Genomic DNA, 21286 nt, shown 5'->3' on the forward strand with positions numbered 1-21286 from the left:
CTAAAAAAACAAACAAACAAAAAACAATGAAAGGGGGGGAAAATATGAATAGCTGAATATTGCAGTGACATTTTCCAGGTGATGGAGGAAATGACGTCAGTATGATTCAAGCAGCAGACTGTGGAATTGGAATTGAAGGCAAGGTAATATTGTTTGTTTTCTCACTTATAATTGCAACAATATTGTATTAGAAGGGGTTTTGTTTTAAACTGTACCTAATTACACAAGTGTTGTAGTGCATCCATACTCTTCAAACTTTCAGACGAATGTTTAAGTATTTAAAAGAAATGTCACAAAGCTGTAAGAGAAATGTAATCTTTCTGTCATACCTTCTTAACTCCAGTCTGTTCTAACTTAACTTTTTTTTCTCTTTAAAAATGTAAGAAAAACAAAATCTCTGTAGGTTATTTTTTTAGTTCAATATTTGTGTTTTACTGAATGATTCAGGATGAGTGACTGTACTTCAGTAGTTAGTGATTCTTAAAGTATATACAGAATATTATGTGTTGCATTCAACACTACGGTGCTGCTAAAATTGAATAATGAAGAAGGAATATTACATGTACAAACTGTTGCATTATGAAAATTCTGCAATCTGGACATTTCTGTATTGATTTTGATATGTTTGTTTTGTTTTAGGAGGGAAAGCAAGCTTCCTTGGCAGCTGACTTTTCTATCACACAGTTTAAACATATAGGCAGGCTGCTGATGGTACACGGTCGAAACAGTTACAAAAGATCAGCAGCACTTGGTCAATTTGTCATGCACAGGGGCCTTATTATTTCAACTATGCAGGTATTTCAGTTGCTGTCTTGGTCGAAGACCTACTAATGTCATTAAATTTAAAATACTATTGTGAAACTAAATCCTTGAATCTGATTTTTATTTTTTTTTTATTGTAGTGCACTGCACATGGAAGCATCTTAAGTAATTTAGTAATGCTCAGTTTTAAAATGTGCTGTCTTCTCTTTTTCAAGGCTGTATTTTCTTCAGTCTTCTATTTTGCATCTGTTCCTTTGTACCAGGGATTCCTAATGGTGGGGTAAGTTACAGCCAAAATCTTCAATACCTAGCAAAGTCATTCCAAACTAATTTTGTTTTTGGTGGGTGGGGCCGGGGGTCTTTTAAAAAATATATACCATTGATCATTTCTGTCACATCCTCTAAGAAATAAACAAACCAGACATGAAGATGCATTGGTGAGGTGTCACATTTCATCTCAAACCCCACAGTCCAAGTACCTATAGTGTGGCAACTTCAGAGGCAAATGAGTTTGCAGCCAGATAAACCTACCAAAGGATAAAAATATAAGCCACCCTAGTGTTAGCACCTTCCAGTCATGTATGTGGACGTTTCCCTGTCACTCCCAGGCAGTTTCCTTTCTAAGGCTGGAGCAGTATCATAACTAGGGTACAGTGAGGGGACACCCATCCCAAGTGCTGACTATGAGAGTTTGCCAGGATCCTCTATACCGGGAGTCTTTGCCATGGCAGGGAAGTTCACCGCTGCTGCTGCCAGCCATAGGAGACAGGCAGAGTAGCAGTGCACTGATCAGTAAAATACTCATTCCTCCTATTTCTGCAAAGGTTAGTAGTTATGACCATCTTCCACAAGAAGCACTCTCCAAAACTGCTGCCTCCAGGAAAGCATCTAACAGCTTCAGGGTTCTGCTTTGTCAGTCTTGCTCCGGGATCACTTACTAATAACAAGCATGAGGGTCTGGGTCTGGGTGCGTCTTCCTCCATGTCCTGCCCCCTGTCTTTACTAACAGCTTCTTTTATAGCCCTTATTTTTATTACAAGAGTATCTAGAGCCTTCAGTCAAGTTTGGAACCTGTTATCCCTGGCATACATTAGGTACTGCATAGGCATATATTAAAAATACTCTAAGCGCTCTCAAAATCATGAGACCATCGCAACAAAAATAAATTACAGGCAGTCAACTTACAACGTTTCGAGTTACAACATTTCACACGCAACGTTTATAAATTGATACCCTGTTTCAACTTTCTGGCGTCAATTTCAACTTTACAACACTTGATCTGATGCCAAGCCATGCCAGCGAACAAGTTCGCTGCATCACGCATCTCCCTGGAGAACATCTGTCCAAATTTCCTTGGACACTTTAAAGAAAGTAGACAAGGCTCCAGAAAAACCTGCAGCCAAGACTCCTGAGAAGACTCCGGCCAAGAACCCTTCAAAAAGTCCAACCAAGAGCCCTTCAAAACATCCAGCAAAGTCTCCTCAAAGAAGTCCTTCCAAATAAATATGATTGCTTTGGTTCAGGAACTAATCCCCCATTTATAACATTGTTTCCTATGGGAAAATCAGTTCCGAGTTGCAATGTTTGGACTTAAGCCATGGTTTTCAGGAACCAATTGTGTCATAAGTCTGAGGACTGCCTGTATATTTGGTTTCAAATCCAGTAATTCTATATCAGGATGTACATACTGGTAGTAACAATCTATCCCGCTTGTGCTGTTAAGACTTCTTAACCACCTGTGAGGGACAGGACAGCACTTGTTTCTATATTATTTTTAATAATGATGCTAAGAATTATAAACTTAAATGCTATAGTAAGTTCATTGTCATATCCTTTGTCATCAAAATACTTTGTTAAATGTACATTACTGAGTATGAGGCTGATTAGTATGGTGACTGATTAATCTAAATTTTTGTTTGATATATTTGCATCCATAATTTTATACAGTTTTATACAACTGGCAGCTTTCAGAAGCTGTATGAGACTAAGGTTTTAAAATGGGTAAGTTAGCACTAGCCAAGACATGTAAGTGGATTGCTTAGAGTTTGTCAGGGTAACCATATTCACTCAAAAGAGCCATAAAATTATTTGAGATTAATAAATTAGTTTCAATGGGTAGAAATGAATCATTTTAACAATTTTATTGTGCTCTTTTCCTCAGGTATGCAACTATATACACTATGTTCCCGGTCTTCTCTTTAGTGCTGGATCAGGATGTGAAACCAGAAATGGCATTGCTATATCCAGAACTTTATAAGGATCTCACAAAGGTATAAGCCACGTGTTTGAATATGAATACTTATTTTGGCTCTAGTATCTGTTGAAATCATGACAGGTTTTTATATGTACTCTGTGGAGATATTCCAGATAAGAGAACCTATAGATAGTGTTGTACAAAAGCCTGTGCTGCGTGTAGTGCAAGGTAACAAATGTCTAACTTGCTCTTTTAAATAAAATGTTTTAGCAAAATCATCGGAAGTCAGGCAGACTGAATTAATCCAAATAAAATTGTGCATCAGTACTACCTTAAAATCATTTGAGATCACTCTTACTCCCAAACAGGATAGTCCTTACCATCTTGTGCACTATTTAAAAAACTGTCAAACAGTGCTATTTCTTATAAAAACTTAACAGTTAACAGCAATAAAAATACTTTAAAAATGAAAGACTAATTTATCGCTTTATATTTCAAATAGTCTGTGTTTGTCCTACTTTTTTTGCATCTTGAAAAAAAGGTCATGAGGATTTTAAAAGGTAGTTGTTGCCCAGTTAGTAGGCTGAGGTCTCTACCCTGGAAACCCCAATCCTTGTTTAACTCCTCAATGTTGTATAGTGATATGGTCAAATTAACACTTTTGAATGTCTGGTTCCATTTATCTCATCGAAATTTACACAGCGCTAGGCCATCTGATTTCCAGGTGTTCTTATTTTTTAATTATTTTTTAAGTCCAGTGAAATAATATAAATTCTGGTAGGCTTTCAGGTTTTAAATTATTTTTTAATTTTATAATAAAATGTTATGGAGAGGTTGGGTTTTAAATAAAGCTGATGGTTTTAAGCAGAAGTTGATTATTTCTTTGGAATAGGGATTGCATTGTCTTTTGCACTTGAAAGTGTGTAGCACATTCTGTATACCAGTTAAAATAGTAATTTCTCTAGGGAAGTACAAATTTAAAATATTTTTTTAACTTGAATACATAGTATACAGCATCCCCTGTAGCTTCTATTTCATCAGGATGTTTTTGTGCAATGTACAGTAAGTACACTGAATTTTATAATAATATTTACATTCAACACCAATAGCTCAGGTGGCTCCTTTGAGATGGGGAAAGTATTTGAGAGCTTTTTTTTAATTTGCAATCTGTTAGCTACTCCTGGAAATGTTTGTTCTCTTGCTTGGTTCCAGTTCTAGTACTGTTAAGCCATTTAACAAACAGCCCAGGTTATATGATAGCCAGCAATTTCTAAATATCTGTGGAAATAATAATTTATTTTTGTTTCAGCTCCACTAACAAATTCCTTATTCATAACCCAGCTTCTGCTTGTGGATAAGGTTTTCATCCTTTGCCTTATTTAGTGTGCAATTTTGTATCTCAACTGTTCCAGTAAGAAATATTTATTCCAAATATCTCCTATCATCTAATATCCTGACCTACAGTTATATTCTCAGTAGTTTTATCTGGTGATAAATCTACCCTTCTTTGTTATCCAGAACTTTAACATTATGTTTAAAAACTTGAACACAGCTGCTGCAAAATAAAATATTGCCTAGTTTTCTAAATGCTGCTGCTCGCTGATCTGCTGCGCAGGTCACCCCAGATTAGAAGTGGTTTCAGGGCTTCTGCTTCCTTGGCCAAAAGAGATTGGGTGCATCGGAAAAACAAATCTTTGCCTGTCAGGAGTTGTGTCCTCTGGAAAAGAAAATGCAGGCTTCCTGGCCAGTAGAAACCTGGTTGGAATTCAGCAGCCAAAACGTAGTAATGAAAGAGAGAATAAAAACTGGGAAAAACAGCAGTTCCAGACCAAATTCCTTATTTTTCATTAAGTTGGATAATTGCATCATAGTAGTCAATTGAACTGCTAGCTCCAATTGTTTCTCAGTCTACCAGTTCCAGATTCTAGATCTCTGCTTCCTGCCTTCCTTTCAACTTACATTTTGTACAGTAGCTGACACATTTGTAGGATGTTGCCTCCTGATTTAATGCAATGGTTCTCTTTAGAGTACAAGCACCACTTTAAACTGTAGTGTCTTTGGCCTAACTTTAGAGTTGCAGGAAGTTTTCAAAGTTAACCCCTAATGACTATACAAAGTCTATGTTTACCCTACAGTTCTGGGACTCTGGCTTCATGCTTGGTAAACTTTCATCCTAAATAAAGTTATCCCAAAGAAACCTGAAATGCCACAACTTCTTTTGTTCCCCCTCAGAAGCTCAAGCTGTGCAGATGTACCTCTTTCCTAACATAGTTATGAATAAAGCCTCAAAAGTTAATGTGTATGCCAGCATCTCCAAAGACTTCTGAAGTTGTAGGGGTTTATAGAGACATTCTCAGAGCCTGATGGACCAAACTCTTCAGAATCTTTTACTTTAAATTTAAACTAGGGTGTGTTACTTTTTGGGAAAAGGGAACTATTGGCATTTTTACACGTGTTCCCAGACATGGCACTGGGCACTTTAATTAGCGAGCCACACTAATTTCCGTGCTCAGCAGACTCAGTTAATCAAGTCTGCTCTGACTCGCTGGATTTCTAGCATGTCGGAGCAGGTTCTGTGCACATGTATAGGGGCTCAATTGTTTTCTCATTTATTTTACTTTAATTAATATTTCAAAGCTTTCAGAGCCTTCAGCCCATGCTAGTCATCCTAGGAGAGCTCAAACCCACTTGCTATTACCAAAGATAGTTATGACCTTTGTCATTCAAATCTGCTGGTGTTATATGAAAGGAGCTGATTTCCAAAGACAATATTTGTAGAAGGTAACTTAGGATGTAGAAAAGCATTACAATTCTATCGGTAGAATTGTTTTTAGTGTGGTAGAAATGTTTAGCATACATGCATTCACAGCACTTAATCTGGTCTAAAAATGCTGCACGGGGTGGAAAGTTAAACCCAGACTGACAAAGTTTAATCTTAGTGCAATACGGATTAGTCAGGTTAACAAAAGCTTGTACACTTCCCATGTTGGTAGCAGCTTTTCTGTTGTCCTCCGGGCATTGCTTCTCCTCCTCTCTCCCTTCCAGAGAGGGGCAGTCTGTGACTCAACCGGGGTTTGGTCTGGCTGAGTCACAGACCAAACCCCTTCCCCTGTCATCCCTGGGGCCCGAAAAGCCCAGACCTTCTCCACAGCCCCAGGGCTGTGCAGCTGTTACCTCCACCCCTCCCCAAGCTGGTGGGAGAGCCACCTCCAGCCCCCCCATACCTACTAGCACCCTGGCAACATGGGGGCTGCAGGGGCAGAGCTCTCAAGTGCTGTGTGGGGGAAGAGCCTCTCCTCACTCAGCACTTGAGAGCCTGCACCTGCAGGCCCATGCATGGAGCTGTGAGTGCTGGCTAGAAGTGCTGTGCAAGGAGAGCATCACTCCCTCGTGGCACTTCAGAGTCCTGCACCTCCAACTCCTTATGCAAGGCTGCTGGCACATGCTTTGAAATCAGGGAGATGTTCTCCCTGGCAGGACTTGAGAGTCCTGAGCTCTGGTGGCGGTAGTAGGGCTTCCTGCAGCCAGAACTCCAGGGTCACTGTTGTGAAAGTCCCCCACTCCATGGCAAAAGCCCCAGCTTCAAAAGATAAGAGACCCCTTGAGGTCTGCTGTCTGATAGCCTGACAGCTGAGAGGTTGGGAGGGAGAGGATGTTGTTAAGAGTGAGGCATGGTCCCTATGGGCCACAGTCAGTCAGCCCTGACTTGCTCCCGTCATGCGGCCACCTGTCTCCAGGCATGCTGGGATGTGCGCTCTTGGCCCTCTGGCTGGATGCCATCTGTAGCACAGTGTCTGTAGCTTGCCTGACCTTCAACTGGTAGTATTTTCCACTGCTTAGTCTAAACCGTTTAATTTCCACTGGTTCATTTGAATGCTTATATGCACCCATAGGCAGAAAGACAAATTATGCTTTTCTTAAAGCAGAAGCCAGAAAGCTTGAAGGCTCTAAATTCTTGGGTTCCATGGCTTGGCACCCACAGAAGTATATTTCAAATTGATAGTGCCCATAATACTCCTTTAGGAAATAAAAATGAGCATGTGGGGAAACTTGAGAACTACCGAGTAATATTTCTGGTTAAAATATTGTGAGATCAATAATGCACAAATGACTCATGTTTTACAAGATCTGTATTTGGCTCTAGCATTACAATGTAATTCTCTTGTGAGTGTTTGTTGTAGACGCTCATGATTGTATTGCTTTAGGATCATGGCAATATGAAACAAACATCTTTCTGCATATCCCTTTTTATATTATAGACACTAACATAAATCTTTCCCAATGCTATGCTGCTGAATACCTCTCCTACTGTTGCTTGCATGTTGACATGGGATAGGAGTCAGATTCTTATGGTTTGGTTCATTTTCTGGGACATGCTAGCGCTGGAAAGGTCCTGTGGAGGGGGGAGAGGTGCAGTAACCCAGGCTGCTCTGTTCAGGGAATCGGAACAAGCCGGCAAAGTTGAGAGAGAAGGTGAGAGCAGCTGAGTATGGCTGCATCCCTCTACCTGGGTTCAGCACCTCTTCCACCATGGCTCTTGTGGAATCCCACCCATATATCCCTGATGAAACTCAGAGGATAGGTGCCATTGCTCCCACCACAGGCCAAGGTATGAATCCCCCTCCGTGCGCCAGGTACCTTCAAAGGCATAGAGGTGCACAAATTCCACACCTCTTTCTAAACCCATGCAGGTGAATTAAGTCCCAAGATACTGTTTCCGTAAACTTTTTACAACTATCTCTGTGCACTGTTAATCTGTGGGCCAGAAGGGCCATGCTCTAGCCATGCTCACATAACATCCAGGCCTTTATGTGAGATCCATACCAGATTCTTCTTAGAATGTCTCTGTTTCCCTTTGTTTGCTGTGGATATGTTTTGTGATGGCTGTATAATCATTTAGATAACTGCATTCAGTGTGCTCTTACCTGGACTAGAAGTTTTCCATATTTGCCTGCTTTGGTACCACTATTGCATTCAACGTGGAAGAATAACAATTTCCCACCCTTAGCTGTACCAGTCCAGGAAAGTGCTTTTTAGTCTCAACCCAGAGCAATAGTGGGTTAATTTGTGGCTGGCTATGGCCATGCTGTTTTGAAATACTTCTCCCTTTTGAGTGGTGATCCACATTTTTGGTGGTATGATTTGCCTTTTTCACGGGCACATATAGTTGTTTTATGCCTCCTTTTATTTTCTGTGTTTGCACTTCCTTCTCTATATAAAGTCCAAATCCCCTCACACGATGCAAGTCCTAGCACACACAATTAGTCGCATTTTATTTATATAATTTGGACAGTTCATTTTGATTGAGCCCATGGCTTGTTTACTGTCACAAGAAGACAATATTTCCTTATTGGGCTAGGAAATCATCTATGAGCCTTTAGTGTAATAAGCCATATTATGTGTTTCAGTTGGCACTGTGGGCACTGTTTCTTAGCAAATAGCTGTCTGACATTCAAAATGGATAGTTAGAATATACTAGAGCATACTAACTACAGTTTTGTTTTATGTTTTGAGATTCAAGTTGGCAGTTCCAAACTACTGTTTTGCTCTCATGTTTATAACAAAAACAACGGGTATAAATACCAAAAAAATAAGCAAACGAGTAACATTTTATTGTAACTAGCCCTTCTGAAGAGAGGAAGCAATAGCAGTGCAATCTAAAATGTAGGTCTTCTATTTGTTCCATTATTGTACCCCCAATATTGGCCTCGCCACACAAATCCAAAGCTAATCATAGATTTCATAGACATTAGGGCTGGAAGGGACCTCGGAAGACCATTGAGTCCAGCCCCCTGCCCAAAGGGCAGGAAGTCAGCTGGGGTCATAGGATCCCAACAAGATAAGCATCCAGTTTGCTTTTGAAGGTGTTCAATGTAGGTGCTTGAACCACCTCCGGTGGCAGGCTGTTCCAGACCTTGGGGGCTCGGACAGTAAAGAAATTCTTCCTTATGTCCAGCCTGAAACGGTCTTGTAGTAGTTTATGACCATTCGACCTAGTCTTTATCCCTTGGGGCGCTCTGGTGAACAAACGTTCCCCCAGATACTGAAGCCAGTGGAAACTTTACAGCCCAGATCACATGAAAATGCTCACTACAGTTGTAAAATTAAGAGGTTATGCCTTGCAAAGTGTTACTGGAATGTCTCTACAGTGCTGAGCTACTTTAAAAAATCATGGATCAAGTAGATTTTTCTACTGTACTTAACTAACCTGTCTTACCTGTTTCCTTTAGGGAAGATCCTTGTCTTTTAAGACCTTCTTCATCTGGGTTTTAATCAGTATTTACCAAGGTAGGAGAGATCCCTAATTTTACTGAACTAAAGATTTTTTGTCTACTATTAACAATATTGTTTTTCAGGTCCAGGTTAAATTCCCAAAGCTTAAAATTTCATCAACAGTTATATATATTGCTTTCTTTTTATCTCGTAAATCGATATTCTAGCATTGTGCCAGACCTATTCACAATGCAGCATGGATTGGTATTTTTATTGATGCATGTCGCCTAAAAACTGACCTGTTTTTAATTAAATGCTAATCCAGAAAAATTTTAACGAGTGCTTATCACGTTGCATATGGTACACAGTAGTTTTCTTTCATGGAATGACCGAAGTACTATTTTAAAAATCTGAATTATGTAATCAGTTAAAAGTAATTAAGTTCATTTTGTCTAATGCTACAGATAAATGAGATATTGTTGAAAATGTAATTAATGGTTGCTCAGATATATTACACTAAAATGTGTTTAATTTTCTGATAGTGTTATTTTATTATCTTGCAGTCTTGTTCTGGTTTTACTATTGTACACACAGAGTGGAAAAAATATTAGTGATAGTCTCTCATAAGAAATGAATGGAAAAAACTTTCAAATTAACTGATCCAGTATTTACCTCTCAATTGAAAAGAACACCAAACCAAAATATAGTCTCACAATGAATCTCTAACTTTGTGTGCCTTTTTCAGGTGGTATTCTGATGTATGGAGCCCTGCTGCTTTTTGAATCTGAATTTGTACATGTTGTTGCCATTTCCTTTACTGCCCTAATCTTGACTGAGCTCTTGATGGTTGCACTGACCATACGAACATGGCACTGGTTAATGGTGGTGGCTGAATTCCTCAGTCTTGGCTGCTATGTGGCCTCCCTTGCATTTCTAAATGAATATTTTGGTGAGTAACAATAGAAAGTCTTTGGCTCAGCAAGTAAGTTTTCTAAAATAGTTGTTTGTAATATTTTTTCACGTGTTATGTTGCAAATATTTATGTATTTTTGTGAAACCGCTTCAGTGCTTCAGACATTTCATGATAAATTCTAAAATACTTCCTTCATTTCTCTTCAGGATTTGTAGCAGATTTTTTACATAGTTTATCTATACAACCTTTTACTCGGTGTGCACATGCTTTTTCTCATTGTGCTTCATTTCAAAGATGATACAAGCTGCTGTCATCTTGAATCAGCTTTGAATCATTAAAGTTAGAGTGATGTTCTAGCCATGATGGTCCAGGAATTATACGACAGGCAAGGATTTCTTAGGGTGATAACTTTTATTGGTCCAACTATATAGTTGGGATAAAGTTAGACAAGTTTTCAAATGCAAAGCATTCTTCCTTGCCTTTAAGTTGTTAGATGGACAGTACTGAAATTGTATGCAGTTTAATAAAAAACATCCTTAAAAGCACCAGCTTTCAAAGCTTTATAAGGCAGATTTAAAACAGCTTTTGGATATTTGAATATTTTTATTTCTGTAAGATAAAAACAGTTCTGCAATGATAAATAAAGTATTAGCAACTTAAGATCATAGGAAAATAGGACTGGAAGGGACCAGATCATCTAGTCCATCCTCCTGCTCAAGGCAAAATCATCCTTTACTAAATCATCCCAAATGTCTATCTAACCTGCTCTTGAAAATTTTGAGAGATGGAAGTTGATTTCATGTTTCCATATGAGATTTTTCTATAGGTAGATGAAATGCATGTTAATGTTCAGTAATTAATATTCAAGTGTATTTGATAAGGTGGCAGATACCATTCCAAAAGAGACTTTTTAAAATATTTTTCAAGTATTGTTTTAAAAAAATGTTCCTTTATAGTTAGCAAAATTTCCTCAGGAATATTATCATTAGCTAATGTCTGATAAAGGAAAGATATCTGCCTGTTCAGCTTAGATATGACCTGCAGTGGATGTTTCTTAATCACAGTATGTTGTAATGACTGATAGCAGTGGTGTTTGGAGTACAGTGCCACTTACTCTAAGCATTTTCCACATACAGAAGTCCCTACCCTAAAGTATTTGCAGTCATATTCTCACTCCAGACTAAGACAATATTAATTATTTTATTTGCAATCTAAATCAGCTAGCCTCTTAAAATAAGACTAGTGCAGTAAGGCAGCATTTTGCATGTGTATTTTTAAAGTTATAGATAGTTTTTTGAGGTTGCCAAATTTTGGACCTTGCATGGAGCTGAAGGTTTTATTATCTTTATTCCTGGAAGAAACCAGACCGAGTGAGGTCTCCTTAGATCCATCCAAGAGCATTAAAGCTAAATAAAGCATTAAAGTACAGAGCTAAACTAGATGGATTAGCATGTAAGACAGGTAGTTTTGTTGTAAAATCCTTTGCAGCAGATAGTTTCAGAGGTAGGTCAGGCTTAGTTTTGTTTCTCTTAAATTATAGCGTGCCTTAGTTTTGTCTCAAGGTCCTACTAATACATCTAGGAAAATGCTTTGTACATCACCCTGCTGTACAAGGCATACTTTGTTATTAAAGTGCACATGGTAATATTTGAAGTACATTTCTTTGAAATTTGACTGTTTGAGAAAAATACTCAATTTGCATGGCAAAGGGAGTCAAGGAGTATACATTTTTTAAATGGAATTTCACAAGCTTTGCCTGGGATCTGAGACTCTAGATGGACTCTTTCCTTCAACTGTGCTTAACTTAAATTATCCCTCAGTGGTATTTCTGCTGTTCAGCCACCAGTAGAATGGACATTAAGAAAATAATTCTGGTGAGGATAATACAAGAGGAATAGAATCCAGCTCCCCCATCTCTATTCTGCAGGCCCTTCAGTACAAAAAGGAGTAAAAATCACTAAAAATGTTTGTCAGTATTTGTCTGACATCAGATAGTCTATAGCTAGGAATGAATTCATGCAAGTAATATCTATTGAGTAAAAACTGCCATTTTTTTCAGAAATGAAGTCTTTCTTAAGCATTCTTATGCTTAAGTATTAACTGGCAGATTGTAAGTACAGCTACTCCTCGCTTAACCTCATAGTTACGGTCTTGAAAAATGTGACTTTAAGCAAAATGATGTTAAGTGAATCCCATTATGTCACAGTAGTTATCTACCAGCCAAACAATGTTATAACTGAACATTGCACAACTTTAAAAGAGTATGTTCTCTAATAGGTCAGCAACGTAATAACAAAACAACATTAACTGGAACGATGTTAAGTGAGGAGTACCTTTATTAGAAATATCTCCTTTTCTTTCTCTCTCTCAAATTCCAAATGTTCTCTTTTAGCCACTATACACATATGTTATGTAATAGCTTGTGTGACTGTCCGCTGTGGTGGGTATTCCAGTTTCTCACCATAGCTCAAGAGAGTTGCATTTTAATGATGTTGCCATGAGCATATCAATTTTGCAATATTGGTCTTCAGTTCTGAATTCTTCTGGCTCTTCCCTGATTGGGCTTTCTCTTTGTTTTGTTTCTGAGCTGATGGTAGACAGCGATATTTGATAGAATGCACTTCACCGTACTCGCATATATTCATGTCATTAGAGTAGTTCCATTTGATCATGTTTGGTTTTGATCTTCCACTTTGCACACACAGGCAATCTAGGCATCACCATGGTGGCCAGTGTAGATCTACCTCTCTTGGAAGGTCCTCCTGGGGTTCCGGGTCCATTTCAGAACACCTGATTGCACATAATCTTTCCTTCCATAACCTCAGTCATGCCCTGTCAGCCATCGTATTCAATAGCGCAACAAAACTCTTTCATACTTTAAGCCATTAGGTATCAGGTTGTGCAATACCAGCCAGTAAGCACATGCTATCCTTTGATGTTGACTTTAGACATCCTGGTATGTCACAACAGCTGTTGTTTAGAACTGGGTCTGTTTTCTCGGCATCGACTGATCATTCTCATACTGGACATGCATACTCTGCAGTGTAGTAACACAAGGCAACAGCAGTGGTTCATAATGTAGCTAGGTTCACTCCCTGCTTTGAGGTGAACAGTTTTTAAAGGATGTTGTTGTGGGTGCTAACTTTCCCTTTCATCTTCTCTACGTGTGCTTTGAACATAAGTGTTCAGTCCACTGTAACCCCCACATACATGGGGTTTAGGTGATTAGTCAGTGAGATTCCATCCCAGATAATGTGTAATTTCTGCTTGGCTTCTCTGTGGCATACGTGAAAAGCTGTGACCTGCATCTTGGTTGGGATGGTACAAAGCTGGTTCTTACTGTAGTAATCTGGGAGGTTGCTCAGTGCACATGTCAGTCTGGTCTCAATAGTGATAAAGTTTTTCTCTTGTGATGTGATGCATAGATCATCAGCATATATGAAGCTCCTTGTATTACTCTACATGGTTTGGTCATTGGTATATATGTTAAAAAGGATTGATGCTAGTACACTACCCTGTGGGAGGCCATTTCCAGAGGCTCCGTTTCTTACACAGTTCCATGTAAAAATGTATATTTTCCAAAAGAGATTGCATGAGCTACACTAGATGGTAGTCGTACATCATATTGTAGACTTTGGCAAGCAGGTTTCAGTCGGTGACTGTGTCATATGCCGCTAATAAGTCTACAAACACAGCACCTGTTATCCCTTTCTCAGACCCATCTTCTGTATGCTGTATGATGTTTAGTATTTGGCTCTTGCAGGATTTTCCTGGTCTGAATCCAGCTTGTTCTGTTATTAGATGTTGTTTGATAGGAGGTGAAAGGTGATTGAGAATAAGGAATTTGTGAAGTTTGTAAAGATGGCACAGAAGTGACACTGGCCTAAAGTTCTCTGGGCCAGATGCATCCTTTCCTGGCTTTAATAGAGCTATTAAATGGGCCTGTCACCTTAATGTAGGTATTCTAAGGGTTGATGAACAATTGTTAAAAATGGCATTATACCCATAATTTGATTGTGGGATCAAGGGTTTTATCTGCTTTGTGCATATGTCTTCAAGTCCAGCTGCTTTGCTGTTCTTAGTCCAGCATCCAGTTCATCCATTGTGTATGGCATGCTAAAATGATTTTCTTCCAGATCAAAACAATTAATAAACATAAATATTTAAGAAACATAAATACTCTTTTTGGCTGGTGATGGCCAGTGTCTTACACAAAATAGGTATTGCAACTGTACACCAACCAAAAGTGTAAGGACCTTCGTGTTTCTCAGTAGGACTCCTAAAGGTGTGGTCACTTAATATTGAAATATTTGCTGATCAAATGGAAGCAACTTAGTTGATAAGTAAACAGTTATGTGACTTTTGCGTCTAGATAACTTTACATTAGTATTCCATATATTTTGTAGGGAACTTATATTCAGCTGAGTATTAAAAATGGTTCAGTAATATCAGTTCACAGGCTTTAATAAAGACTTGTGGGATATATTGCACTGTATGTTGTTCACTGATTAGTCTGAATATACACGCACATTTCTTGTTTTACCACACCAATTCAATACATTACTTTCACTTTACCTGTCAAACTATCTTTATCTGTCAAAGTTTGGAAACTTTCAGGGTATTTGTTGGTAGCTAACTTGACATTCCTGAAACAAGTGTGAATTAAGACAGTGAAGCCCATTCAGCCCACGGTTAGACTAATTTATATACCTGGGGAAGACAATCCAGTCTGATAGTGCTGGATTTGACTTAATATATGCACATAAACGATGTTCTCCTCCATTTGTTTATACGAACAAGAACTTTTAACTAAAGCAACATTATTCTTTTATTATGTCTTTTGAACAGACATATTGAACTTCTCCAAGTAATAAGACATAACCTAGTATAATTAGAAAGACCCAAAATATTTGGCTCCATCATGCAGCATCTCACTGGTAATGACTGTTTTGAATGACAGTTGCAGGAAGCAGTCCTCCTATTAACACCACTAATCATATATTTATGATCTCTCTCATATTTCTTTTAGTATAGTTGCTCTTTTCTAGTTTCCTGTTTTATTTCTATAAATCTGTCCTTTTCTCTCTTATTTGCTCTTTTTTAAACAGGTATAGGCAGAGTGTCTTTTGGAGCTTTCTTAGGTAGGTGGAATTACAGTTTCCTTTAAGAAAAAAATTTCATGAAGAAAATCTCACTAAAAGGCATTGCTATTTCAAGTGTATATGTACAAGAAAACCCTGGTTTCTTAAGTATGCTCACTTACACATTATGTATATGAATAGGAACATATTTGCCAAAGGTTTTGTGGCCTTTTCTTGGGTTAAAAAATCAATCATGATAATTTCTATATTTGAAATGATTTGGTGGGGGGCAGAGGGCAGGGGTTGGGGAGGAGTGGTAGCAGCATGGAAACAGCATCCAGCTCCCCAGCCCTGGCACAGCTACCCTTCAGCTTCACCCAGCCCCCTGTTCCCCAGATGCAGCAGAAGCACAGATTCCAGCCAGAAGGAAGTTGTGCCAGGGCTAAGGAGCTGGAAGTTGCTTTCATACTGCTCCTGCTGCCCCAGCATAACTCCTTTCTGGCTGAAGCTGTGCTCACACCACAGCCTTGGGGAAGAGGAAGGGGGCTTAGGGAGATGCACAGCTTTCAGCTCCCTGGCCCCAGGGCAGTTTCGTGCTGCTCAGCCCTGGTGTATGTACAGCAGAGATAGGCAAAATTTGGTCTGCGGGCCATATCCAGCCCCACAGTTGATTATGTTCAGCCCACAGCACCAGCAGAGGCTAGAGCCATCATCAGTCTGCAGGCCAAATAGACTCAGTTGACAGGCCTGAGGGTGGCGGCTCCAGCTCCAGCTTCTCCTGGTGCTGCAGTGGACCCTGGATGGAAGCAAGCCAGCCCACCCTCCTGGCACTGCCCAGCATATTGAGAAATGGAGTCTGACCCAGCGGTGCCAGATGGGCAGGGCTGCTTCCACCCAGCATCCCCTACAGTGCCAGCAGAGCCCAGAGCCCTGTCCACCTGTCCAGCACTGTGCAGCAAGGGGGGCGGATGAAGGAAGGAACTAAACCCCCACCTTAGCCCCCTCCAACCTGGCTCCATGGGGGCTGAGAATGCCATGGCCCTGCCCCTGGCACAGTACAACACTTAGCCATGTTCCTGCCAGCCAGTGTCAGCCAAGCTGGGAAGCACAGGGAGAGAGACAGGAAAGAGCAGAGATAAAACGCTACAGCCCAGGTAGGATTATGCTTTCATTTCTGCTGTGGCTCTTGCACCATTCTTGGCCCAGCTGCAGGGAGCATGTGTGTGTGTATGTGTGTGTGTGTGTTTGCATGAGCACACAGCCCGCAACAGCTCACCAAAATTCTTTAAGTGGCCCTCCAACCCAAATAATTGCCCATCCCTGGTATACAGGGACAGGCAAAGCCTTGAAGTAGCTCTGCCGGTCATATGTTGCAACCTCCTGTTCTAGCCAATACAGAATATTAAAAAAAGAATTGAAGTGTCTAGACTTGCTAATTTAATAAAAATAATGTGAGTCACCCTGTGTCTTCAAATAATTACAATGAAGAACCAGAATAATTTGATTCTTCTGACTTGATCTTTATTTCTACCACCAACATTTCTCCGTACATCACAAAAAAGGCTTGGATTGCTGCTCATGGCAATAACTAGAGGTGCACCAATACATAGATCTGATATCGCATTGGCACCAATATAAAGAAAATTGACTATATCGGAAATCGGCCTGATGTTGCCAATAATTTGGCCGATTAAATGCCCATGCATGCACACAACAGCAGCACAGCATGTAGGCAGCGAAGAGCACAGCCTGGCAGCTTGAAAAGCTATGTGCACCTGGTAAGTCTGTTGTGGTAGAAGGGGAAGAGGGATGGAAGGGGCATGGGGGCGCAGATCAGTGCTCCCCCACAGTGAGGGAGGGAGTGGGGCTGGGGCTGCCTAGACCAGACGGGGCGGGGCAGGGCACGGGATGGAGCCACAGCTTGTCTGGGGTTTGTGGGCAGGGAGGGACAGCTCCTGCCACTGCACACACCCCAGGAGGGCACTGGGGAGAGTGGGCATGTGCCCCCGGATAGGGGCAGGGCGGGCTGCCGCTGCAAGCTGAGGGCAGGGTGGCACTGGGCTCTTTCTGGTGTATGTGTAGAGCCTAGGGCTGCGCTCAGGACAGAGGGTGGTGATGTTGGGGGGGGGGGGGGCTATGGTGAATTTTGGGGTGGCTGCAGCCCCTGCCATAGCTCCCTCCCAGCACCACCATTGCCAGCCAGCAACAATCCCCCACCTCCCCAACCCAAGGCCCCAGCCTGCAGTGGCAACCACCTCCCCCCATGCAGATCTGGGGGCACACAGCCCTGCCCCTGTGCCCTCCTAGGGTGCACGCACCAGCAGGGGCTATCCCTCCTCCCTGCGACCCCCCAGAGGAGCTGCGGCTCCATCCCATACCCCACCCCACCCTGGCTGAACAGTGCCTGCCCCAGCCACAGCCCCACTCCTCCCTCTCTGCAGGGGCCTTGATCTGCCCCCCTCCCCCCAGACCCTTTCCCTCCCCCCCTCCCTCCCCTTCCACCACAACAAACATACCGCTGTACACAGCTCTTCAAGCTGCCAGACTCTATATTGGAAATCGGATCCATATCAGCAGATACGCCTCCTTAAAAATCAGCTACCGGTTTCAGCCTCCAAAATCTCTATTGCTGCACCCCTAGCAATAAAAGTAAATGCTGTGCCTATTGTGAATTTCTGCCACCAAACTAAAAGGAATATTGTGTGTACATATGCCTATTTCATATCAAATTAAATATTTAAGCAATCTTAAAATGGAAGGGAAAGCTGCAAAATATTTTATATTACAGTTTTTGTATGTGAATTATATTATTTCTGAGGAAAGCATTCTAAGTTCAAAAGAAAAATGAGAAACTTGTCCTAACAAATGGATGAGGGAGTTGAAATCTTAGCATAAGTATGTTCTAAATCCAAGCAACACTGAATGGAAATACCAAGTATGCATCAATAGCAAAAAATATTATCAGTATCAGTAAAAAAAAAAAAAAAAAAAAACTAAGCAAGAACCTACAGCTTTTTATATTGTCAATATACAATTTTTCAGGTGAGATTCTGTCCCCACTCCGTATGCTTTATGCTGCTTCAGTGATTTTACTCAGCATCAGAGAGATTCTAAAATAGTTATTGCTGTCCATAATTGATTAATCTGCATTATCAAAAACTAAATGAAAACTCAAAAATTTTAAAAAGTCTTTCTCAAATATAGACAGTATGTTTCTTTATAGTAAGGTCTTAAATAGTAAAACAGGATAACAATTTTAAAATATATATTTACTTTGCAATGTGGAAGTCCCAGCAATCTGTGTTATCATCTTATAATTTATTTTTATTTCCACAGATGTTGCCTTTATCACAACTGTGACCTTCCTGTGGAAAGTGTCAGCAATCACTGTTGTAAGCTGTCTTCCACTTTACATACTCAAGTACTTGAAGCGTAAATTTTCTCCTCCAAGTTACTCCAAGCTTACCTCGTAAAAATGACTATGTTCCTACAGTTTTTTTCCACCAAGGCACTGAGAATTGCTTAAGCAGACTCCTTGTGCTTCAATGAGAGCAAATATGTCAAATGTTAAAGAAACAAAAACAAACAAATAAAAGAAAAGTGGAGTGAACAGAGCACAAAAAAGGAGGGAATCTGACAGGTACTTGTAGGGAAGTACACTTTACCATCAAATATAACTAATCTTCATTTTCATGTTGTTTTTTCTTTAACTTTCAGTTGCTACAGTTATGAAATAAACCGAATTAACCTTTGAGTTGACAATGCTTCTGAATGGTTTTGTTTCTGTTGTAAAGGATTTTTTCTACTGCACTAATCTTCTGCAAGTTGAACTGAAAGCTTAGTATTACATTATTTCCCAACAAATTCCAGTTCTTTCCTTGATGTTTATATATACAAATATTCATTCCTATTTAAATACAATACCACAAACCTAGAATCTGTAAATGCCATTGTCTGTATTTGCTGCTATATAATACTCGTCATCAAACATTGATAATATGCACTATTTGAATTATGTACAGATGTCTTCATAGCACAGTATTACTTTAGGAGCTGTTGTCCTCTTTTCTGTGATCTCCATTCCTGGCACTGGTAAATATTAACAGATATGTGAATTCTGTGATATTGACAGCAGTTCTTTAAATGCACATGAAAGCCAAGTTGCACAAAATCTGTAAAAATTCCTGTACATAATTCCATTGCACCTACTGATTTGTACAGAACATCAAAGACATTGCTGTTCAGTAAATATGTTTTAAAAATTCCTAGCCATTTTGTATTTGTAAAACTGCAAATAGATAGTGTCAAGGTGCATTTCTATATATCAGAAGTCCTATAAACCTTGTATTAGCGAATATGTTTAAATTGCCTTGTAATCTGTTTACTTAGGTTACTCAGGTAAAATGAAATGAGATGAACATTTTATGTTATGGTAGGAAAATATATCATTTTTCAAGATGTAATGTTTATGTTTTTATAATCCAGATTGTTAGTTACAAAAGAACTGAGGCAAGATCTTCCTTGTCTGCTTTAAATTGTCATGGTTCTTCCCTGGACCTATGACTCCTTATGCCAGCTGAAGATCTGGCCCAGAAAGTGATATTCACTCTTCTAATACAATATGAAGGTCCGAACCATATGTACTGTATTGGGATGCAGGCTATCTGTTATTTTATTTCCCATTGTGGTAGAAAAAATTGATTTTTATGCAATACATATGACAGATTATTTGGCATGGTCCATCATCTACTGAAAGAAAAAGCATGATTATCCATACTTCTTTATTAAAATGATATTTATTTGTACATTTTTTAAAACACTTTATATTGATGTCATTTTTATCACAGATATTTTTTGTTTGACTATATGTCTTTTTGACATAATTCCTTGTGTCTGACATGTCCCTTAAATCATTTATTACAATGTTGTATGAGTGAAACTTTTGCAATGATTAACAATCTAACCACTTTCAGAAAACAAAGCTGTTGCAGAGCTATTTCAACTGCACTACACTCCATTTGTTTTGTTTTGAGAAATTTTTTTTACCAGTTACCTGCTTCTTATTTTTTTTGACCTTTAATTCTTCTTTGTAAGAGCAATAAAGCCTAATTTCTACCAAACACTATTTATGGTATATGTATTAAACTTTTGTAGGAGTGATTATTTTCAGTGCACAAACATTATCATCAGACTAGTTTGCTGTGACCTTATGAACAACTATTTCTCTCTATCCCCACAAGATGTCACTGTTCTTTTATACTAGCAAAAACCTTTCCTCCTTTTATGTGAAGTTTGCCAAGATTACTCTGTTAATTTATGTTTTCAGTTAGTTTAGCCCTATGGTCATTTTTTGTTGCTGATTTAGTTTACTTTCACCTTTCTTGAAATGAAGTGCCAAATTTATTTTGGCCCAATGGGTATGATAAAGATTCTGAATTAATCAACACGGTATTAGCATAGAGTAGTTAGCAGTGTACTACCATTGTTAAACTATGATGGTGACCTTTTATTGTCAGTGAATAACCATAATTTATAATTCACTAGGTAAGAAAAAATTTGTAAGTGACTGATCATCTTACACCTGCATACGCTCACCAATGTTGAGGCAAGAAGATAAAATCCTAAATCTGACAACATGCAAGAAATAACATTACCTTAATACAGCTATGTATGAGCTAAATTATATCCATGTAGGTATGATTGTATTCTGTGTGTATATATGTATATATTAAAAATCTTGAACCTTAAAACTGTGAGGTTAGTGTGATAGTAGCAATGTACAGAATCATATACATGGCCCTAAAGCATTATCTAGACCAAATATAGTAGACCGAAATGTGTTCAAAATAAACTGAAGTTGCTGATCATTTCACAGTGCTTTGCTACCAACATGATGACCTGCCAACACTGGGGTTTCATGTGATACAAAACAGTTCCATTCCAGAGTAGAGGTTTCTCGGTTTAATTTAATTTTTTAACAGTCACTGGCTACCAGAAAATATTTAATATCCAAACAGTTAACACACAACCTAATTTTATCCGCAGTATGGTGAGGTTTTTCACAATGTAGGTACCCTAACCCTTAAGCCTCTTTGGATCTGTTCTATTCTGAGGTCTACATCA

At 39.3% G+C, this 21286-nt stretch overlaps 1 protein-coding gene across 4 annotated transcripts in view; it reads left to right on the plus strand.

The window, feature by feature from the left end:
- The window catches only part of ATP9B (ATPase phospholipid transporting 9B (putative)), a 343595-nt gene extending 323307 nt beyond the window's left edge, over positions 1–20288 (plus strand). For 3 of the 4 annotated variants that reach the window (XM_059724300.1, XM_006258252.4, XM_059724301.1), the window contains 8 exons: positions 79–143; positions 640–795; positions 978–1042; positions 2924–3032; positions 9187–9244; positions 9915–10118; positions 15191–15223; positions 18500–20288. In XM_059724300.1, the coding sequence (XP_059580283.1) occupies positions 79–143; positions 640–795; positions 978–1042; positions 2924–3032; positions 9187–9244; positions 9915–10118; positions 15191–15223; positions 18500–18636 (827 nt within the window). In that variant the 3' untranslated portion in view covers positions 18637–20288. The remainder of the gene's footprint in view (positions 1–78; positions 144–639; positions 796–977; positions 1043–2923; positions 3033–9186; positions 9245–9914; positions 10119–15190; positions 15224–18499) is intronic. The other variant, XM_006258251.4, reaches the window with a different exon arrangement.
- Positions 20289–21286: the final 998 nt, after the last annotated feature.

The sequence above is a fragment of the Alligator mississippiensis genome, chromosome 3 (assembly GCF_030867095.1).
Source record: "Alligator mississippiensis isolate rAllMis1 chromosome 3, rAllMis1, whole genome shotgun sequence".
Classification (NCBI taxonomy): domain Eukaryota; kingdom Metazoa; phylum Chordata; order Crocodylia; family Alligatoridae; genus Alligator; species Alligator mississippiensis.